Source organism: Hyperolius riggenbachi, chromosome 9 (assembly GCF_040937935.1).
Source record: "Hyperolius riggenbachi isolate aHypRig1 chromosome 9, aHypRig1.pri, whole genome shotgun sequence".
NCBI classification, from domain to species: Eukaryota; Metazoa; Chordata; class Amphibia; order Anura; family Hyperoliidae; genus Hyperolius; species Hyperolius riggenbachi.
This window is the reverse complement of record NC_090654.1, coordinates 215,309,007-215,329,627: the sequence shown is the minus strand read 5'-3', so window position 1 is coordinate 215,329,627 and position 20,621 is coordinate 215,309,007. Positions and strand designations below refer to the sequence as shown.

The 20,621-nt window shown below is 46.0% G+C and overlaps 1 protein-coding gene across 1 annotated transcript in view; it reads left to right on the top strand.

The window, feature by feature from the left end:
• Positions 1-12,878, top strand: part of RYBP (RING1 and YY1 binding protein) — a 101,239-nt gene extending 88,361 nt beyond the window's left edge. The window contains exons 4-5 of the mRNA XM_068251842.1: positions 9,388-9,486; positions 12,459-12,878. Of these exons, the coding sequence (XP_068107943.1) occupies positions 9,388-9,486; positions 12,459-12,711 (352 nt within the window). The 3' untranslated portion in view covers positions 12,712-12,878. The remainder of the gene's footprint in view (positions 1-9,387; positions 9,487-12,458) is intronic.
• The last annotated feature ends 7,743 nt before the right edge of the window (positions 12,879-20,621 follow it).

The window sequence follows — 20,621 nt, the reverse complement described above, 5'->3', positions numbered from 1 at the left end:
CGTGTGGCGGGGAGAATTGAAATCTACGCCCTGGCAAAGATAACAGGTGCCAAACGGTGTAGATTTCAATCAGCTTGGTGTGGAAAACACACACCACACACACACCTACACACACACCTACACACACACCTACACACACACCTACACACACACCTACACACACACACACACACACCTAACACTAGAGAATACCACCTCCTGACCCCTGATATTTTCCCTGCAATGATTAGCGACTATAAATGGTAACTAGCCGCTCTAAATTACTAAATAGCGGGTATAAGTGGCTGTAAACGGTTAATAGCAGCTATAAACATCGGGCGCCTCTGTACGCCCAAATAACAGTTTGTAGCTGCTAATTACAGCCTTTAACATTGGCGGTGCCATTTAGGTGCTCTTCTTACCTGTTTTGGATTTTGCCTACCTGGAAAGATATGAGAACCCCCCTAACTGCCTATTGCTTACAGAGATGGCAACAAAAAAGCCTGTTTATCTAGAATGGGGAAAGTAGTAGAACAACCAGAAAGTAGTAGTTGTTCTCTCTCACTTCCTGTTCGTAGGACTCCCCATGGTATATAGCAGTGATGGCTAACATTGGCACTCCAGCTGTGACAAAACTACAAATCCCATCATGCCACTGCCTCCCGAGTTATGCTTAGAGCTGTGAGAGTATTGCAATGCCTCATGGGACTTGTAGTTCTACCACAGCTGGAGTGCCAAGGTTAGCCATCACTGGTATATAGTAAATTGCTGAAGATACACAGAGGTTCCAGACACAGGAAGTGATTGAAAATACCCTGCGTATATGTATCTAAGTTCAGCTTAACCAGCCACAGATAATGAAGACAAAACCTACTTAGGTGGTGACAGCACACTGTCCTTCTCTTCAAGTGAAAATTGTATCATTGTAAACATCGACAGCTCGGCAGCTGCGTGAATTAAGGCTGGGAGTGAAAAGCCTCATTGTTGGCGAATAAAGACCCGGCATTGTTTGCCTCCTCATGTGAGAGAGGCTGTGAATTTGTGGCTGAAGAGCCCGTAATTACCCGATATTGGGAGGTTGTGTGTTTGTTGCCTCAGCTTCAATAGCTCATCTGCATTCCAAAACAGAGCGGGAGGCGCTGCTGGCTGAGCTATATCGCTCAGTGGATATTTGTATGTTGGGGAAGCGTATTCTTTCATGTGCTGAGATGGAGCTTGGCTCAGAAATGGCTTTTTAAATCCTATTTCACAGGCCCGGGAGGAATAGCGGGAGAAAACTCCCCACTATTGAACGGCAGCCTAATTGGCATTAATGGGAGGAAGTGTGCAGAAGAAAATGTTCTTAAACCAAGAACTCTGCCATGCCTGCCATAAAAGCATCCCCAAGTTATGGCAGTTATTTCAGTTCATTTTTTGAATGCCTTTTTACCCTTGTCATTTGATTTTAAAGATCTCTCACTACAGCCCGTTTTGCTGAAGCGTTAGCTCTGTATAGTCACCGGAGTTTGATCTCGCTGGTTGTGCTTCTTCCCAGCAATGTAAACATTTGCTCCCAGGCATAACCTTGGCTTTTTTGTTTTTGTTTTGTTTATGTGACTGTAATTTAAAATTTTGTGTCTATTGACTCTGGAGCCATCAAGCGCATCAGTCTAATTCAAATGGAACTACAGTTGAATATCGGGTATTGGGCACAGACAGGATTGGTTGCTTGTGACTCAATGTTAAAAATAGGCCCAGCTAATACAGTACTATACCCATCTCTATATACGGTACAAACCATGAACTCTGTGTATTAAATGTTAAGAGACTAATTAAAAGTATATTAGCCTTGGGGGAGCCATGGAACCCAGTTTTGAAGCACAGCAGATCTCACAAACGGCCTAAGAGGTTGGCCTTCATCACTGTGAGTACTGCCAGCAATTTGTGCTTGTTGGCTGAGACTGCTGGTTAATTGAATTCTGCATAACCGGAACTCTACTGTAGTTAGAAAGGAAAAACGATTGCTTGGGGGTGGAAGGCGAAAACGAAAAGGTGTAAATTGCAGATGATGATCATTGCACAACCCAGTGAAAAAATAGCCTTTGGTTGAGCATTACAGTGAACCTGTCTAGACATGGGTTAAAATGAAATGGGGGGACCTAGGTAAGGTAGTAGTTTTGGCTCCTCCTTCTGGTCCTTCTGGTAAGTGAGGTGGAGAGGGGCAGGTGGGCCTCTTGACTCCCATTAGGCCCCAAGCTCTTCTCTAGGTTTGCCTTGTGGATGATCCTGCTCTGCTAGCCAAAGATTTATGGCCCATACTCACGGGCAACTGTTTGGCCTGTCGCCAGCACACGTGAGCGTGTGCGCGACAGGCCGGCAACAGCTCGTCGCCAGGTCCCTCCGCATACACACGGCGGAGGGACCTGGCAACTGATGCGGCGGAAGCTGTCGCTGTTGCTCCTCCCCCCGCCGGAAGCCCAATGTAATCCTATCTTGTTGCTGTCGCTAGTCCGTGTACTCACGCGGACTAGCGACAGTTGCGGCGGAGTTGCGGTGGCGACTGTCGCCAGGCGATTGAGCGGTTCAATCGCCCGGCGATATCAGCGACGAGCGACAGTTCGGGGTGCGCGCCCGGGCAACGCCGCATACTCACGGGCGACCTGTCGCTGCAACACGCGCGCGACATTTGTAGCCCGTGAGTATGAGCCATTATAGTGGGAGAATCAGGTTTGTGTTGTAATTGTGCTCGCCTCTTCCTTCTCACTAAGCTGTTTTAAACATGTCATGTTTTTATTTTTTGTCTGAGCTCAATTTGGAGAGCTGTATCCTTTTTTTTTCAGGTTTATCGTTAAAAGGAAGTGAGAGGAAATTCTCCAACAGGAGTCAGAATAGCAATTATTAGGAAAGTTTACAATATCAGAAGGTTTTTGTGTTTGGATTTTGGCAGTCTACTAAGATTTGCTTTATTTTGTATCCAGAGACAGGGTCACCAAACCTAAAGCTGGGTACACACATCCAATTTTACCTCTTCAATGCAGTATGAGTTTACCTACACAATCTGTTCATACTATTTAAAATCTGTTGGCCCTCAAGCTACATGGAGGTGGTAAAATTGGTCAGTGACTAGCCAATCAAAAATGTTTGTATGCACCCTAAAAGAGGAAGTGCAGGCGAATCTCCCCAGTGGAGTACCCAGGCATAAACAAAAACTTGGCTGAGGCTCTATCCCTTACTCCTTCTGCCTAAAGCCACATTATAACAATTTGTCTAGAGTTGCACTTTCAACCTACGAAGTAGGGCCGGTTCACATTACAAAACGCGGACGGCCACGCATGCGGAACGCAACACATGCGAATGCACGCCATCCGCGTTTGTATGCGTTGCATGGCTGATCCCATCACTGAAAAGTGAATGGGACAGCCACACGTTTTTGCAAAATCTGCGTGCAGCATGCGTTCCCGGACCGCACTGGTCCAGAACGCATGCAGTGTGAACATCAGACAGTGCACTCTATGCACTGTCTGTCGTGCGTGTCTGCCTCCTGCACGCGTTTCGAAAACGCGGCTGGAAACGCGTGCAGTCTGAACGGGCCCTAAAACTAATCTTTCAGTTAACCCTGGAGTGAGGATAAAGTTAGTAAAGTACAGGTGCCCATTAACAATACAATGCCACAGACAATTTTTTTCTTGCCTCGCTCTGTTCCTTCCTTGCCTCGGCCGATTCCATTAATCTGATCGAATTTTGGGCTGTTAGTGGGTACGATCGATCATCCACGGGATTGTATTGTTAATGGCCACCAAAAGCCTAGCTACTTGCAGTGCAGTGACTTTACTTGCAGTCAGTGCCATCCCTATCCTGATCCTCTGGCATATTATTCAGCATGGTCACTGGAGCCTGACCCAGATGCAGTAGTATATGAATAGAGAATGCAGTGGATGTGACTGCAGTTGGGCTGTTGGGCCAGATGGCCTGCCTAGGGCTCTCCTTCAGCTGTAGCATTAGCATTTCCCTGCTACTATATAGCTGTAATAGTCATATCTTTGTGTGTGTGTGTGTGTGTGTGTGTGTGTGTGTGTGTGTGTGTGTGTGTGTGTGTACACAAGTGCAGGGGTGATGCTGCTTAACACAACCTATAGCATCTCCCCGACCACCCTTATTATAAAGCCTGTTAAGCACCAGAAACCTAGTCTATTTGCTGTTAGCAGGCTGCACAAGCTTAGCAGGGTATAATATTGGAGGGAGGGGGGGGGGGGGAGAGAGAGAGAGAGAGAGAGAACAGTATCACATCATGCAGTTCTATTTATGGCTTTTGTAGCTACTTTCCTTTCAGGATGTCACTCTCCACTCCCCCTCCTCTTGCTAGCCTGTCCATTCGCACAGTAAGGGAGGAAGGCGAGGCGTGATGTCACAGAGTGGGTGGAGAGCAGCAGAAGTAGTCATTACATTCAGGTCATGCTCCAGTGACATGTGCTGACAGTTAGCTCTGCACTGATCGTGACACTGCCAAATTCTTCGTTATGCTAATGAGGGTCAAAACATGGATGACACTGACTGTAAATAGTCATAGCACTGCGTGAGGCTTTGCTTGCTTAACTTTGCCCTCAATACTGGGTCACTTTAAATAATATGCAATCCTAGCATAACAAGTGCTATGCAGCTTGTGCCACTTTCGAAACATAAATCTTGCATCTTCTATAGAAAGGAGTATTCTAGAGATTCCTAAATTCTCACATCTTTTACTGTCTTTGTATTATTATTATTTAGTATTTATATAGCGCTGACATCTTCCGCAGCGCTGTACAGAGTACATTGTCTTGTCACTAACTGTCCCTCAGAGGGGCTCACAATCTAGTCCCTACCATAGTGCTATGTCTATGTATGTATCGTGTAGTGTATGTATTGTAGTCTAGGGCCATTTTTTTTAGGGGAAGCCAATTAACTTCTCTGTATGTTTTTGGGATGTGGGAGGAAACCGGAGTTCCCGAAGGAAACCCACACAGACACAGGGAGAACATACTAACTCCTTGCAGATGTTGAGGTGGCTGGGATTCGAACCAGGGACCCAGCGCTGCAAGGCGAGAGCACTAACCACTATGCCACTGTGCTGCCCCGTTTTTGTTTGTTTTTTCTTTTTTTCCTCTCTTCTTCCTTCCTCTCCTTTTTTCTCTGTCTCTTTTCTTCCTCTCCTCTGTCCCTCTCCTCTATCCCCATATTTCTCTTCTCTCTCGTAAGACTCGTGCACATTATTGATAATATTCAGCTGAGACGTTTTTATCCGCCTCATCTCCAACGAAGAATCGACCGTGTGTACAGCTGGTCCTAAAGCCCATAGAAGATCCGCACATTGTAAATGTAGTGTTTTTATTGTTCCATCACATAGACTCCATCTGACTGTTATTGCCAATGATTTCGGGGCCACACAGGGTTACCTTTGCCAAGGGATTGGACAGATAATACAAGTATGACAAGAAGCGCACTCTGTGTGGCCCTGAAATGATTGTTGGCGATAATAGTCAGATGGTGTCTTTCTAAGTTGAGGAAAAATAAAAGTACGGTTCCTAAATTAAACTGCTGACTTTTGGATTTCGTATTGCTATTTGTCTACCACCTTTATCCATTCTGCTTAAAGGTGTGCGATCCTCTGGTTTGTCTACAGCTGGATACCGCTTAACAATGCAGCACACTGGCAAACAAGTGTGTTGTGTTCTCACTTACCCTGCCGTCAAAAGCCACATGCAGGTTGCAGGTGTGCTGTCCCTACTCCCCTCTACATGGCAAAAATTGTCTGTACAGCGCTCGTGCACTGCAGTGTTGCCCTAAGGATCAAGCAAGGGTAAGGGTGCGTACACACATGCGACTATAGTCGTTTGTAACGATCGTTCCCCGATCTTTACCAACGACGATCGTTACAAAAAACGAACCACCGACTATTAAGGCAAACGACGAACGAGCCAAATCGTTACAAAAGAAAGTTCTGTTTCGGCGGATTTTAACCAACGACGATCGTTTGCAAAAGTAGTACATCGTTGGAAACTGTCGTTCGTACTAGGCTTGACATGCGCATTTCACTATTTCTCTGTGAAACTTCTCATTTTTATGCGCAGGTGCAATAGTTGCTTTACGTGATGTAACGTTCGTTCTAACGATCAGGTCGTTACACACCTTTTAAAACTATCTTTACTTAGGTCATTCTTTCATCAATTAAACGTTCGTTCGTCGTTCTCAACGAACGATCGTTGTCGCATGTGTGTACGTAGCATAACACAGTTTTATTTTGCATCTGATGCTTTTCTCTGACACCGTACTCCTGTCTCTAGGGCTGTATTAATTATTTCTCAAACATGCACATAAGGCATAGGTGCGCATGTATTTGGAAACAGTACATATAATTTAAGTACAAATACTCCTCAAAGATGAACATTAACCCAGGAGTTACCTTAATTCCAATCAGTAGCTGATAACTCTTTTCCCCCTGAGAAATCTTTACCTTTTCTCAGATAGATCATAAGGGGGGGGGGGGGGGGTTCTTTGTGGCTGATATTGTAGTGAAATTACTCCCACAGTGTGATGTCATGACCATGGTCCTGACAATTTGCTGTCTGTGAACCTCGTTGCTTTGAGGGAAATAGCAGATTTTTCCCACTGCCAAGCAAGCAGTGTCTTCCTCTGTGCATAGAACTCTCAGTAATGAACATTCCGTACAGATCACCTGGCAGGACTAAACCTGACCCCACCAGTGATCAAATCAGAATGTAAATCAGAGAGAGGAAAGATTTTACAATGGCTAAATAATCTATATGACTATTGTAAACAATAAGCAATTTTATTCATTGTTATTTTCACTACAATTTCTCTTTAAAGAGTAACTGTCAGGCAAAAACAAGTAATTTTTATCTATGTTCCCCTGTGTTAAACAGTGTGGAAGGAAGCCAAATATCAATACTGAAGTAAAAAAAACTCTCTTACTTTATTGTGGGCTGAATAGCAGCCTTCCTTATCTCCAGGCTGTTTAGGAGGCCGCATCAGACTGAAAAGGCCGCAGTCAGCCTGCAAAGCAGTATGGGAAGGCTTTACTTCCTCTCTACTGCCCTCCCTGCACCACCCCTTCATTTCCCTATCCAGCCCTGCTGCAGCCTCATTGGCTGGTCCCTCTCTCCTTCCCTCCCCATCCAGACAGCCCGAGTGACAGCTGCAGCCCCCCCCCCCCCGCGAGTGACACCCGCGATCGGCACCCCCCCCCCCCCCCCCCGAGTGACACCCGCAATCGGCACACAACCCCCCCCCCCCCCCCCCCCACACACACACACACACGAGTGACACCCTCTATCGGCAAGCCCCAAACCAACCCCCCTTCCCCTCGCGAGTGACACCCGCGATCGGCACCACCCCCACCCACCACCCCCGCGAGTGTCACCCGCGATCGGCGCAACCCCCCCAACACCCCCCCCGCGAGTGACACCCGCTATCGGCTCCCAAACCCCCCTCCCCCCGCGAGTGCCACCAGCAATCGTCGGCACTCCACCCTAGCGTCCACCCCCCAACCCCCCCCCACCGCGGGTGACGACCGCGAACGTCGGCGCACACCACCCATCCCCCCCTCTCCCCGGAGAGTGACACCCGCGATCGTCGGCGCACGAAGCCACCCCTACCCACCCCCCTCCACCCCCCCCGCGAGTGACATCCGCTATCGTCGGGAGCCCACTCCCCGCCACGAGTGACACCCGACATCGCGATCGCACGCAAACCGACCAACATCGCAATCGCCCCCAAGACGACCGACATTGCAATCGCAAGCAAAACGACCGACTTCGCAATCGCTCGCAAAACGACCGACTTCGCAATCGCTCGCAAAACGACCGACTTCGCAATCGCTCGCAAAACGACCGACTTCGCAATCGCTCGCAAAACGACCGACTTCGCAATCGCAAGCAAAACGACCGACTTCGCAATCGCAAGCAAAACGACCGACTTCGCAATCGCAAGCAAAACGACCGACTTCGCAATCGCAAGCAAAACGACCGACTTCGCAATCGCAAGCAAAACGACCGACATCCCAATCGCAAGCAAAATGACTGACTTTGCAATCGGCCGCAAAACGACTGACTTTTCAATCGCAAGCAAAACGACCGACATTGCAATCGCAAGCAAAACGACCGACATTGCAATCGCAAGCAAAACGACCGACATTGCAACCGCAAGCAAAACGACCGACATCGCAAGCAAAACGACCGACATCCCAATCGCAAGCAAAATGACTGACTTTGCAATCGGGCCCAAAACGACCGACATCGCAATCGCAAGCAAAACGACCGACATCGCAATCGCAAGCAAAACGACCGACATCGCAAGCAAAATGACCGACATCGCAATCGCCCGCAAAACGACCGACATTGCAAGCAAAACGACCGACATTGCAAGCAAAACGACCGACATCGCAATTGCAAGCAAAACGACCGACATCGCAATCGCCCGCAAATTGAATGACATCGCAATCATCGGCAACCACCGCGACTGACAACGCAATCGCTCGCACAGCTCCCCCCCACCCCAACTGACAGCGAGATCGCACGCAACCCAGACATGATCGCTCCCCGCTGAGTGCCTAATACACACGATGCGTTTTCCCGCTCGATCCGCGGGTCGATTAGATTATTTCCAACATGCTCGATTCGGATTTCGATAGTTCCTGCCGTCGATTTGGCATAATTAACATGTTGGAAATAATCAAATCGATCCCGATTGACCCGCGGATCGAGCGGGAAAACGCATCTTGTGTACCGAGCATAAGACCAGAGACTGGTAGGAGTGTCTGAGGGCTGGGACTTGGGAGGGCTAATGTATAATTAATCAGGAAGCAGGGTAAGGGAGGATATGACATCACAATTGGCTTCAGACAAGACAGACAAACATGGAACCTGCCATGAGCTGTCAGGAGCATCATTCTCTGCATATACTAAATAAAAATTCTGTGAAATCCAAACGTGGACAGTGAAATGCATATGTAATGTAAGTACAGCCAGTATTTAGCTACTGATATATGTGTTTTTTGTCTCTGAGATCCTATACCTAACAGCTCCTCTTTAAGTTTTAGGCTGGCATAACGGCAATCCCTTACTGGAAAGCGTGGGCAAGTCTGCTGTGTAACTCCTTGGCCTTTTCCATCATTTTAAGCGTTGATGAGTGTAGCTTGAAGCAGTATAGCGGGAGCGATGGTTTCATGGCAGGAAGTTAATAGAACATGTTGAGATTTGTAGTTCAGCAGCTTCCAGTAGGCACAGCTTTGCCACATGGGGCTGACACGATAGGCTGCCTCCCAGTCCCTCTGCATTGCACAGTCCATGTTTGCCAAGCAGACTGATGGCTTGGCATGCTTGTCTGTGTTGACATGAACAGAATCTAAATAAGCATGTGTTGTCATCTCTCCCACAGACCAAAGCCAGACATTCACAGAGACCCACAGAGCGAAATCAACAGTATTCAGTCTGCAAATGCCGTGACAAAGATTGGCAACTTCAACCACACTTCTAGGTGAGTGCAATGAAACCCGGGAGCGTTGTGTTATTCATGTTCCAAAGAACCGTTGGATTTACTGATCGGATCCCTGGATTTTAAGCTGGTCTTTAGGGTCTTTTGGTTTAATTTACTAAAAGTGAAAGGAATTTATTATAACTCTAATATAAAGATAGTATCTTTCTGCACCACCCTTAAAGCCAAATTGTCAAGGAAAGAAATCTCCCTGCACCCATTCTACTAACAAAAAAAAAAATGTAGTGGGGTTTATTAATTTATATACTCACCAGAAAATCGGTCGTATGATCATCCCGAAAGTGAGAGGTGTGAGTGACAACCTGGTAATTAAGGATGTGTCAGGCTCCTCCTTGGAATGCACTGAGGACAGGACTAGTGGAAGCATGTGCCACGCCCCCTCACATTCAGAACAGAGGGAGGGTAATGCAGCATGTCACGCTCTCCCTTGGAATGTACTGAGGACAGGACTAGTGGAAGCCTGTGCCACGCCCCCTCACATTCAGAACAGAGGAAGGGTAATGTAGCATGTGTCAGACTCCGCCTTGGAATGCACTGAGGACAGGACTAGTGGAAGCCTGTGCCACGCCCCCTCACATTCAGAACAGTGGAAGGGTAATGTAGCATGTGTCACGCTCCCCCTTGGAATGCACTGAGGACAGGACTAGTGGAAGCCTGTGCCACGCCCCCTCACATTCAGAACAGAGGAAGGGTAATGTAGCATGTGTCACGCTCCCCCTTTGAATGTACTGAGGACAGGACTAGTGGAAGCCTGTGCCACGCCCCCTCACATTCAGAACAGAGGAAGGGTAATGTAGCATGTGTCAGGCTCCCCCTTGGAATGCACTGTAATGGGAGGACTAGTGGAAGCCTGTACCAGACCCCCTCACATCCAGAACAGAATGAAGGTAATGTAACACGTGGCTCCCTCTCTAAATGCTCTGGGGGGGGGGGGGGGGGAGGACTAGAGGAAGCCTGTGCCACTCCTCCTCGCATTCAGAACAGAGGGAGGGTAATGCAGCATGTGTCACGCTCCCCCTTGGAATGCACTGAGGACAGGACTAGTGGAAGCCTGTGCCACGCCCCCTCACATTCAGAACAGAGGAAGGGTAATGTAGCATGTGTCAGGCTCCCCCTTGGAATGCACTGTAATGGGAGGACTAGTGGAAGCCTGTGCCACACCCCCTCACATTCAGAACAGAATGAAGGTAATGTAACATGTGGCTCCCTCTCCAAATGCTCTGGGGGGGGGGGGGGGGAGGAGAAAACTAGAGGAAGCCTGAGCCACTCCCCCTCGCATTCAGAACAGAGGGAGGGTAATGCGGCATGTGGCTCCCTCTTGGAATGCTCTGTGAGTCAAGGACTAGTGGAGGATGTGCCCTGCCCCATCACATTATACAGGGGGAGGCAGGCCAAGTCAGTATGCTTCAGCCACCATCCCAGAATGCACTGCGGGTGGAGTCTAGCTTGTGCTGTACCATTTCACATTTAGAACAGAGGAAGGGAGTGTAATCCAGCATGCATCAGGCTTCCTCCCAGAATACACTATGGGGAGGCAGGATGAGATAGTAAGTATTGGACCCTCCTATAATGAACTCTGAGAGGATATGTGGAAGCCTGTGCCAGGAGGCAGGGTGAGGCAGTAGGCATCACACTTCTCAGAGAATGCACTGTTGGGATGTAGGACACGTGTAAGCCAGTGCCAGGAGGCAGTAGGCATCACACCCCTCAAAGAATACACTGTGGAATTGAGGACACATGCAAGCCAGTGCCAGGAGGCAGGAAGATATTGGACCCCACAGATGCCCACCATAGACCGCAATGTAATGTTGTAGCTATGTGCACCCAGGTGTTTGATTAGAGTGACAACATTTGACTATTTAACTGCAGAAGTGCTGGCACTCGACTGTTGTATAGCTGATCATCTATTACAAAATAGATGGGGGGGGGGGGGGGGGGGTGAGCAGTGTTAGGCTTTAAGGAGAAATGTATGGTTTGGAAGGGGGTAAGTTTAGTGTGAGAAATAATCAGGGTGAGGAAGTCAGTGCTAGGCCTTAGGGTAGATAGTTAGTGTCAGAAAAAGTATTAAAAAAAAAGGGAGGGGGGGGGGGGAGATAGTGTTGGGCGTGTGTTTAGCCAAACAGCGTGTCAGTCCCTCTCCCAGAAGGTGCTGCAGGAACTGACTTAAAGGGAACCCGAGGTGAGAGGTATATGGAGGCTGACATGTTTATTTCCTTTTTTAAATAATGCATTGCCTGGCTATCCTGCTGATCCTCTGCCTCTTAATACTTTTACCCACAGACCCTGAACAAGCATGTAGCACAGGTGTCTGACAAAATCTGACTAGATTAGCTGCAGGTGTGTGATTTAGACAGTACTAACCAGAAAAATAAGCAGGACTTCTAGGCAACTGGTATTGTTTAAAATGAAATAAATATGGCAGCTTCCATAGGTCTCACACCCCAAGTTCCTTTTAAAGCTCTCCCTGACCGCCTGACGATTTTGGAGCCTAGTCTGTGTGCTTTTATTTCTAGATTTCAGTTTGTTTTTTATCGAGCATTCTAATCCCTTCTCTTCATTCTAATCCCTTAATGTGCGAATCAGCTGATTTCGGCGCGCGGCTCTGAGAGCCGAGCGCTGAAACTGGGTGCCGTCATAGCAGCAATGCTATGATGCGTGCCCTGCGTAGCGGTAATTCGGGGCTCTGGCGGCTGCCAGACCCCGAATTACATCTCCCTCCGAGTTGCGACAACTCGGAGGGAGAATAGTATTTAACGCCGCCTCGGAGTTTAGCGGCAGCAGGGAGAGCCGTCATTCGGCTCTTCCCGCACCGAACTGAGCAGCGCCGATATGACACGCACCCCTTAATGTGCCCCACTACTCTTACAGGACCACTTGAGCAGTGCTGGTGTATGTAGTGTGACAGTAAATCTGTACATTTTCTAAGAATTTTTTCTCGTTCTTCGTCCCTGCAGGCCCCGGCTGAAAAACGTGGATAGGAGTACCGCGCAGCAGCTTGCGGTCACCGTGGGGAATGTGACCGTAATAATCACAGACTTTAAAGAAAAGACTCGTTCTTCTTCCACCTCGTCCTCTACAGTCACCTCCAGCGCGGGCTCAGAACAGCAGAATCAGAGTGGCTCCGGCTCGGAATGCACAGACAAAGGCTCGTCCCGCTCGTCCACTCCCAAGGGCGACATCTCTGCAGTGCACGACGAGTCCTTCTGAAAAATACAAATTTAAGGGAAAAACAAACAAAATATTGCACATTAATTCGGCAGAAGAGACTTTGGATTGGGATCAAGAATTCCCGGAATCCCCGTCTGCCTTTGTTTATATTCCTGGATTACTCATTATTTTTTATTGATGTTTTCCTTCGCCTTTCCCCCCCCCCCCCCCCCCCCCCACTTCTGGATACAAACCTAATGTGTGCTCCGCCAGGACCATGTCAAATGGATATTGGGCTTTTGGCAACCGTGGAATTCCTAACCCCACATGGATCACCTCTTGCTTGACTTGCGTCAATTGTAATTGAATGTGTGCCCCCAACCTACCTTTTTTATACAGATCTACTGTGCACAAGTGTCCATGTAAATTTTTTTTTCCTTTTTGGGCTATTTTTGAAATTTTTTATTTATTGCATTCACACCCTCCCCTTCATTTTGTTTCTTTATCTTCCCCACTTTTTTTTTTTCTGTGCCCTCCGTGGACCTTCTCCCTGTAATACAGCATATTATCAATTTTTATACATCAATATATATATAAATATATATAAATATATATATGAATAAATGGTTATTTAAACCAATACATATAAAAAAACACTGGTGCTTGATACACTGTGAAGTGAGAACTCTGAACACAACACAGGTCTGAAGACGAGACGTTTCACCCGCGGCAGCACCAGAGGCCCCTGTCTGCCATTTTGGTGCTGGTTGATATGGATGCCAGCTAAAGTGACCCCCTTCCTGTCAAAAAATACTTAGCGTAGATTGTGTCTCTGCGCATTCAGCACTCACACAGAGTTATATTGTGTTCTGGAAACAGGTGCAAGTTATCTCAGACACAGTTTCCGCATAGCACTTATCCTGTATCTTCACGATTGGCTGTCTCAGTACCTAGTGAGAAAGTTCATAATATGTACTGAATTTGCTCTATTGCCTAAATTTCCTGCTCATGGCTGGTGTTTTTAGATAAGTGAAACTAAAAAAATCTAAATATAATTGCAATAAGCAGGCCATGAAAACCGCTCTTACTTGAAACTGTCCTGAATAGGCATTTATACGAATCTGAATCCCCCATTATACTTGTATCTAAAAGTAAAATTTTATTCACAAGGCTCGGTTTCCTCAATTTAATTTTTTGCATGTTTGTTTCTTTAAGGCGCCAATTTTAACATAGAGGTGTCTTAATCTGCTGCCTGTACTTGTTTTACTTCATAAAACAGTCATATTTTAAAGATGCCTAACCGGTGCTGGAGACTGCAATAACAATACAGTCAAATAAGCCAACAGCATTGCACAAAGCTTCAGATAATCATTTTCATGGTAGAGATTCAGATGATTACAAATGCATATTTGTTTAATGATTCCACCTTAAAACAGTTTTTGGACAGTAAAAAAATCACTGTAATTTTCACCACTGTCTGGTTCAGGTATTGAAGAAGGTTAGGTCATCCCATTGGATAATGCTTTTATCTGAACTAGACGCCGTTGACAGCTACATCACAGACTTTATTAAGGGACAACTAACACCTGTTTTAAGAGACAACTTGCACCTGTTTTAAGAGACAATGCAGTAACTGGGAAGTTCACAGTTGTTTCAAGAAACCTTTAAAAAGATGGACCCATGTCCAAGCCCTCTGATGTCTGATTCGTGTAATATATTCCCGTAGTGGCTTTATAAGTGTATTGTTTGCAGAAATGGGATGGTTTTGCTCTCGCTTTGAATGGGATGGAAATGGAGTTATTTGGTGAGTGCAAAGAGCAGTGGAATGCTGTAATCCGTGTCAACCAATTAGCTTTTAGCATGTTAAGTTGGGCAGACTAATGTAAACTGGTGTGATTGGCTGCCAGGGGTTACTGCAGCTGCTGTTCTTTGTCCAGAGTTTGGACACAAGCATGTTGTCTCTGTGATTTGCCTTTTACCATTCTCTACAAGAGCCTTCCTATCCAGTCTGTCAGCTGGGCTATATTCTTGGTCTCGGTCAGTTTCCTACATGTTTCCAGTGCTGGGTGCTTGCTGGAGAGTCAGCCTTTGGTAGAGAGATTGATTTTTCTGTGCTACGTGAAATACATCCTGTCTGTGTTACCCTCAACAAGTTCTCTGATTGTCTTTTCTTAAAGCCTAAGCACCAGCCACTTGTAGTACAGATTTCCATATCTGCTGAGGTGCTGTGTTCCACTCACTTGCAGCCATAATTTATGCTGAGCCAAAATGCAGCACCTTTGCCCACAAAGTCTGTATGTCACTGCTTCAGCTAGGCTGTTTTGGGTCATATTAAGACAGGAACAGCAGGAGTCTTGCTGCTTTTAACTACAGGAATCTCCTGCATTAGTCTCTCGCTGCTTTTAGCTGCAGGAGTGTCTCGCTGCTTTTAGCGGCAGGAGTCTCTCGCTGCTTTTAGCGGCAGGAGTCTCTCGCTGCTTTTAGCGGCAGGAGTCTCTCGCTGCTTTTAGCGGCAGGAGTCTCTCGCTGCTTTTAGCTGCAGGAGTCTCTCGCTGCTTTTAGCTGCAGGAGTCTCTCGCTGCTTTTAGCGGCAGGAGTCTCTCGCTGCTTTTAGCTGCAGGAGTCTCTCGCTGCTTTTAGCTGCAGGAGTCTCTCGCTGCTTTTAGCGGCAGGAGTCTCTCGCTGCTTTTAGCGGCAGGAGTCTCTCGCTGCTTTTAGCGGCAGGAGTCTCTTGCTGCTTTTAGCGGCAGGAGTCTGTCGCTGCTTTTAGCGTCAGGAGTCTGTCGCTGCTTTTAGCGTCAGGAGTCTGTCGCTGCTTTTAGCGTCAGGAGTCTGTCGCTGCTTTTAGCGTCAGGAGTCTGTCGCTGCTTTTAGCGTCAGGAGTCTGTCGCTGCTTTTAGCGGCAGGAGTCTGTCGCTGCTTTTAGCGGCAGGAGTCTGTCGCTGCTTTTAGCGGCAGGAGTCTGTCGCTGCTTTTAGCGGCAGGAGCCTGTCGCTGCTTTTAGCGGCAGGAGCCTGTCGCTGCTTTTAGCGGCAGGAGCCTCTTTTCCCACAGAAAGTAACATTTGGAGAAGCTGTTTTGTAAGCTGTCAGATGCATTTACACAGGTGCCTGGAGTCAGTCTGTTTAGCGTACCTGCAGGCAGTGAAGCCTTTATCAAGCAGTGCTGCATTACAACAGGCAACATAAGTGGTCATAACATACTGTTTGCTTTGTAACCCAAATTTGATGACATTCATAAATTCTTCCTTATGCAGCAATGTGTCATACAGTGCATGGTATATTGTAAGGGCATATGGATTTCAAACCTGAGACAATGTTCATTTTTCAGGATGGGGTGCGGTAGATTTGTTACTTTTGTCAGGTTTTTATTACTGTCTCTGCTGGGGGGTGTCCCTTACTTCCTGTCCTCTGTGACCCTGTTGCCAAGGCAGGCAGTGAATTTGACACAGAGATTAGAAAGACTTATACAAAAATAAGTTTTCAATCCTATGAGTGCCTGAACAGATTCCGCTCCCACTCTGTTTACACAGTTACCAGAACAGGAAGCAGAGTCGTATCTGTGGGGCACCAACACCTCACTGATTCTAAACCCCTCTAAAGGCTCATACACACGTTGGATTTTTGCAAACGACCTGTCGTTTGAACGTCCGGTCATTTGGACGTCAAATTGGGCGTGTGTACGGTTGGTCGTTCACCTGATAAGGTTTTGAAGGATCCGCTTGGCATACACATGCCCGATTTGACGTCCAAACGACCGGTCGTTTCCAAAAATCCGACGTGTATATGAGCTTTTATATTAACAAAAGAGGGATGACACTGGAGACATTCACGTCACTTCCTGTTCTTGGTGACTCTCCAACTTTGACCTAAAATTGGGGATGGTCAGCGAGATGCAAATAATTCCTGATTGATGCAGTATTATGCAAATTTTGTATGCAGCTTTATTCAGCTTAAAAATGGACCAATCAAATCCCACCTCAGCAGGATTTTATTGGTCCACATTCATCATGTTGATCACACTTACTCAAAATCTTATCCAGGCATCAAGACGGCAATTAAAACCTTACAGGGGATCTACCTCTCAAAAGGAAATGTTCTAGTTCAGGCAGGAGTTTTGCTGTATACAGTATGGATCTCTAATATAGGCAATTTTCAGAGCTACTTTCTGCAGTCCTGATTTCAGTTGATCGTCTAGCCTACGGTGTCCCTTTAGGACATTCCTCCTACACGCCATTCCCTTTTCCCTTAGCTGCAGAAAGTGAGAGTAGCGCTGAGCTATGAAGAAGGGAGGATGAGAAGACTTGGCACTGTAGGCCCAGCATACAGCCAAGATCCAGATCAGCGATTTATATGAAATAAGTTCTTGAAACAGACATTTCTTTGTTGCTGATAAAGTACGAGGAAGATTAAATAATTCACAAAGTATGGGTCCCCTTTCAGCGACCTCTCCTCTCCTCGGCAGGGAAAAGCAGAGCCTGTGTTGCTCTTACTAAGCAGCTGACCTGTTTCATGTTCAGGTTAGCTGATGTGGATTGATTGATGTAGGCAACATCCCTTTTTTTTTTTTTTTTAATTTTCCCTTTGATGCTGTTGTCACTGATGTGCCCCATCAGCGTCGTACAGTCCAGGCATCAAATAAACTGGTTGCATTTTCCTTTTGCTTTGTAATGACTCCTAACAAATAATTCACCTAGTTATGTATTGCAAAGTTATAATTTGCATTGTGTGGATGGCTGGGAAGGTTTCATACAGGGAACACTCTCTCGCCCATTTTGCACGCATTTTGCCGCGCTACGGGAAATGTGCACTACCATACATTGAACTACAGTCAGAGGGCCTCTGGAGAATTGTTTTTTTTTTTTGGGGGGGGGGGGGGGGGTTGCTTTTGTCCACATTCTAATTTTGCATTTCTCCACGCGGTAATAAAATCAAACCACTTTCTTCTTTTTTCCTACGTATCACACCCATTTCTATTTGTATTTTATCGAATCACGCGTGGAAGACGCATCAAAGCATGACAGAAAAACTGGCACTTTATATTGCACTGGCAAGCGGTTTCCCTGCTATAGACTCATAAAAAGTAAGTGAGGAACAGTGATGGTCAGTGACTTAGTAGAAAACCAGAAATCTCTTTTATTAAAGCGGACCTGAGGTCAGAACTTCCTCTCGGCTCTAAAAGATAAGCAACAGCATAATAACCTTTTAAAGAAAAAAATTGTCTTTGTTATAGCTTACAGAACTCCTGCAATAAATCTGCAGTGTGTACTTCCTGCTTTCATGGAATCAGACAAAGGGTTAACATCCTTTGTTTACAGATTCACTGCGCATGCAGAACTGCCAAATTTCTGTACTGACACGGCTGAGATATCAAATTACACTTTTCTCTCTGTTTTCCTTGTGTCCTGTGCAGTTCAGTTCCACATTAACTGAGAGTGGGCAAGTTAATGGAAGCTGATTGGTTGCTGTGGGTTCTGCAGATTGTGCCATCTTGGATTGCTTAAAGTGTGAGAAACTTAACTGTGTAGATGAATGTAGATGAATGAGTGACTCACATGTGGGCGGGGACATAGTTACTGTACATAGCTGATAGCTGCCACTAAGAGACTGAGATTTGGGATTGGCTACAGCAGAGTGCACCTATCTTATGTAATGCATCCTCTGCCTCTTGTGAATCAATAGGCACGCTGCAATGCAGACGCCATTACCAAGGCTTCAGAGTCTGCCTGTGCCATTCCAGGGGTACATATTCACAATATCGCTGCAGTTTTGTTGCAGTGTCCTATCTCTACTACAATGGGATTGCTCTGCAGCTATAAGGGAGTACAGCAGGAGGGGTCAATGAGACACAAATAGTCCTAAGTTGATGCAAATTGTATGCAACTTTAAGATGGGCCAACCAAATGCAGCAACTGCATTGTTTGGTCAACTTTAAAGCTGCATATATTTGCATCACGTGTGTATCCACTCTCAACTCAACAATTTTCTGCATCCCATTGACTGTCCCTAGAGTGCTCAGTTGTGCTGCGGGATGCTGGGGAAACGGACTACTAATTCAGCTGCAACAAAGTGGAAATGTTACTGTGTGTTCCCAGATTCAGAGTGAACCTCTGATACACACATAACTCTGCATACATTAATAGGTAGGAGCTTTTGTGGTCTGTGGCTCAGTATGGTAGAAGGACAGATTCACTTTCAGTGAGAGCATAGACATCAGTGGAGAACTCTCCATACAGTACAGAGGAAGGTTGGATAATGGCAGTTCTGAGAGTGGATTCTACCATGGAAGACCATGGTCCCTAATGAATTAAAGCCAGCTCCAGACACTTTTTGCCACTTCAGGACTGCCCACAATAAAATGAACTGACCTTATATGAATGTTAGTTTGTGGCACACAGTCTGTTTTTACTGCAGCAGTCTAGCACCTTCTGACAGCTGACACCTGGAATAAATGAGAATTGATGATTGGCTCCTGAGCACTATGATCACATAAGTGTCACTTTTTTCTTTCTTTCTTTCTTTCTTTCTTAATTTCCACCTCTGTGTATCCTGCAGGGTTTACCTAAAAAATAATCTACACAATGTTGACATCTCTGCATAGAAAACATATGGAGTAATCTGTTTCTGAAGGTTTTACTGCTTCAATTTGAGATATTTACATATTTTTGGTGGAAAACTCACAAATATAATTTTTTAACATTTTTTTTTTCTCTAAAAACACAAACAAAATTCAAGATTTATTATAAATTGAATGGCATTACAAGAAAGCCCTATTTGTCCTGGAAAAACTAGATTAAACATGTTTGGGTAGACTAAAAATTGCCTGAGAACTTTCCACTCAAAGCAGAAGTGAAAAAAAATGGCTTGGTCCTTAAGTGGTCCTTCCATCCACAAGAGGGGTATTGGCTAAAGAGGAAACGATGGGTCATGTGCTGGAACTGTGTAGGTCTGCCCTCTTATCCGAAGGGTCCAGGAGGAAGTATACTGCATCCATCACATTTGTTACTCCAGTGCTTCAAATGCCAGTCACTAAAGCCTCAAACACTTTCTCCTGTGCCACTCCATTGTCCATTCTCTCTTCTCCATGGACAGTACAGCCCTTCAACGTTTGTTATGAGCGAGTGCATTTATGAACCTTAAAGAGACTCCGTAACAAAAATTGCATCCTGTTTTTTATCATCCTACAAGTTCCAAAAGCTATTCTAATGTGTTCTGGCTTACTGCAGCACTTTCTATCACAGTCTCTGTAATAAATCAATGTATCTTTCCCCTGTCAGACTTGTCGGCCTGTGTCTGGAAAGCTGCCAAGTTCTTCAGTGTTGTGGTTCTGCTATGAACTCCCCCTTCCAGGCCCCTCTATGCACACTGGCTGTGTATTATTTAGATTAGAGCAGCTTCTCTCTTCTCTCTTATCTTTTACAAGCTGGATAAATCGTCCTCTGAGCTGGGTGGGCTTTCACATACTGAGGAATTACAGACAAGGGCAAAGCTGTTTGCAGGAAGAAAAGAGCAGCCTGAAACTTCAGTGCATGAGAGATGCAGGGGGAAAGAAACACACAATGATCTCTTGAGATGCAAAAGGAAGGGTGTATACAGCCTGCTTGTGTATGGATGTATTTTCTATGTGTGGACATACTGTACATCAACCTACTTCCTGTTTTGGTGGCCATTTTGTTTGTTTATAAACAAACTTTTTAAAACTGTTTTTAACCACTTTTGATGCGACGAGGAGCGGCGAAATTGTGACAGAGGGTAATAGGAGACGTCCCCTAACGCACTGGTATGTTTACTTTTGTGCGATTTTAACAATACAGATTCTCTTTAAGTTAATCTAGTGAAAAGATTAAATACAATGACAGATGTATCTCCAATAGACTCCATTCTCACTGCAATCCATGCATAGAATTCAGAGTATGAAAGTTGTTGAGGCCCCTGTTTTTGTTTACTCATCATTGACTTTATAGGAGAGGA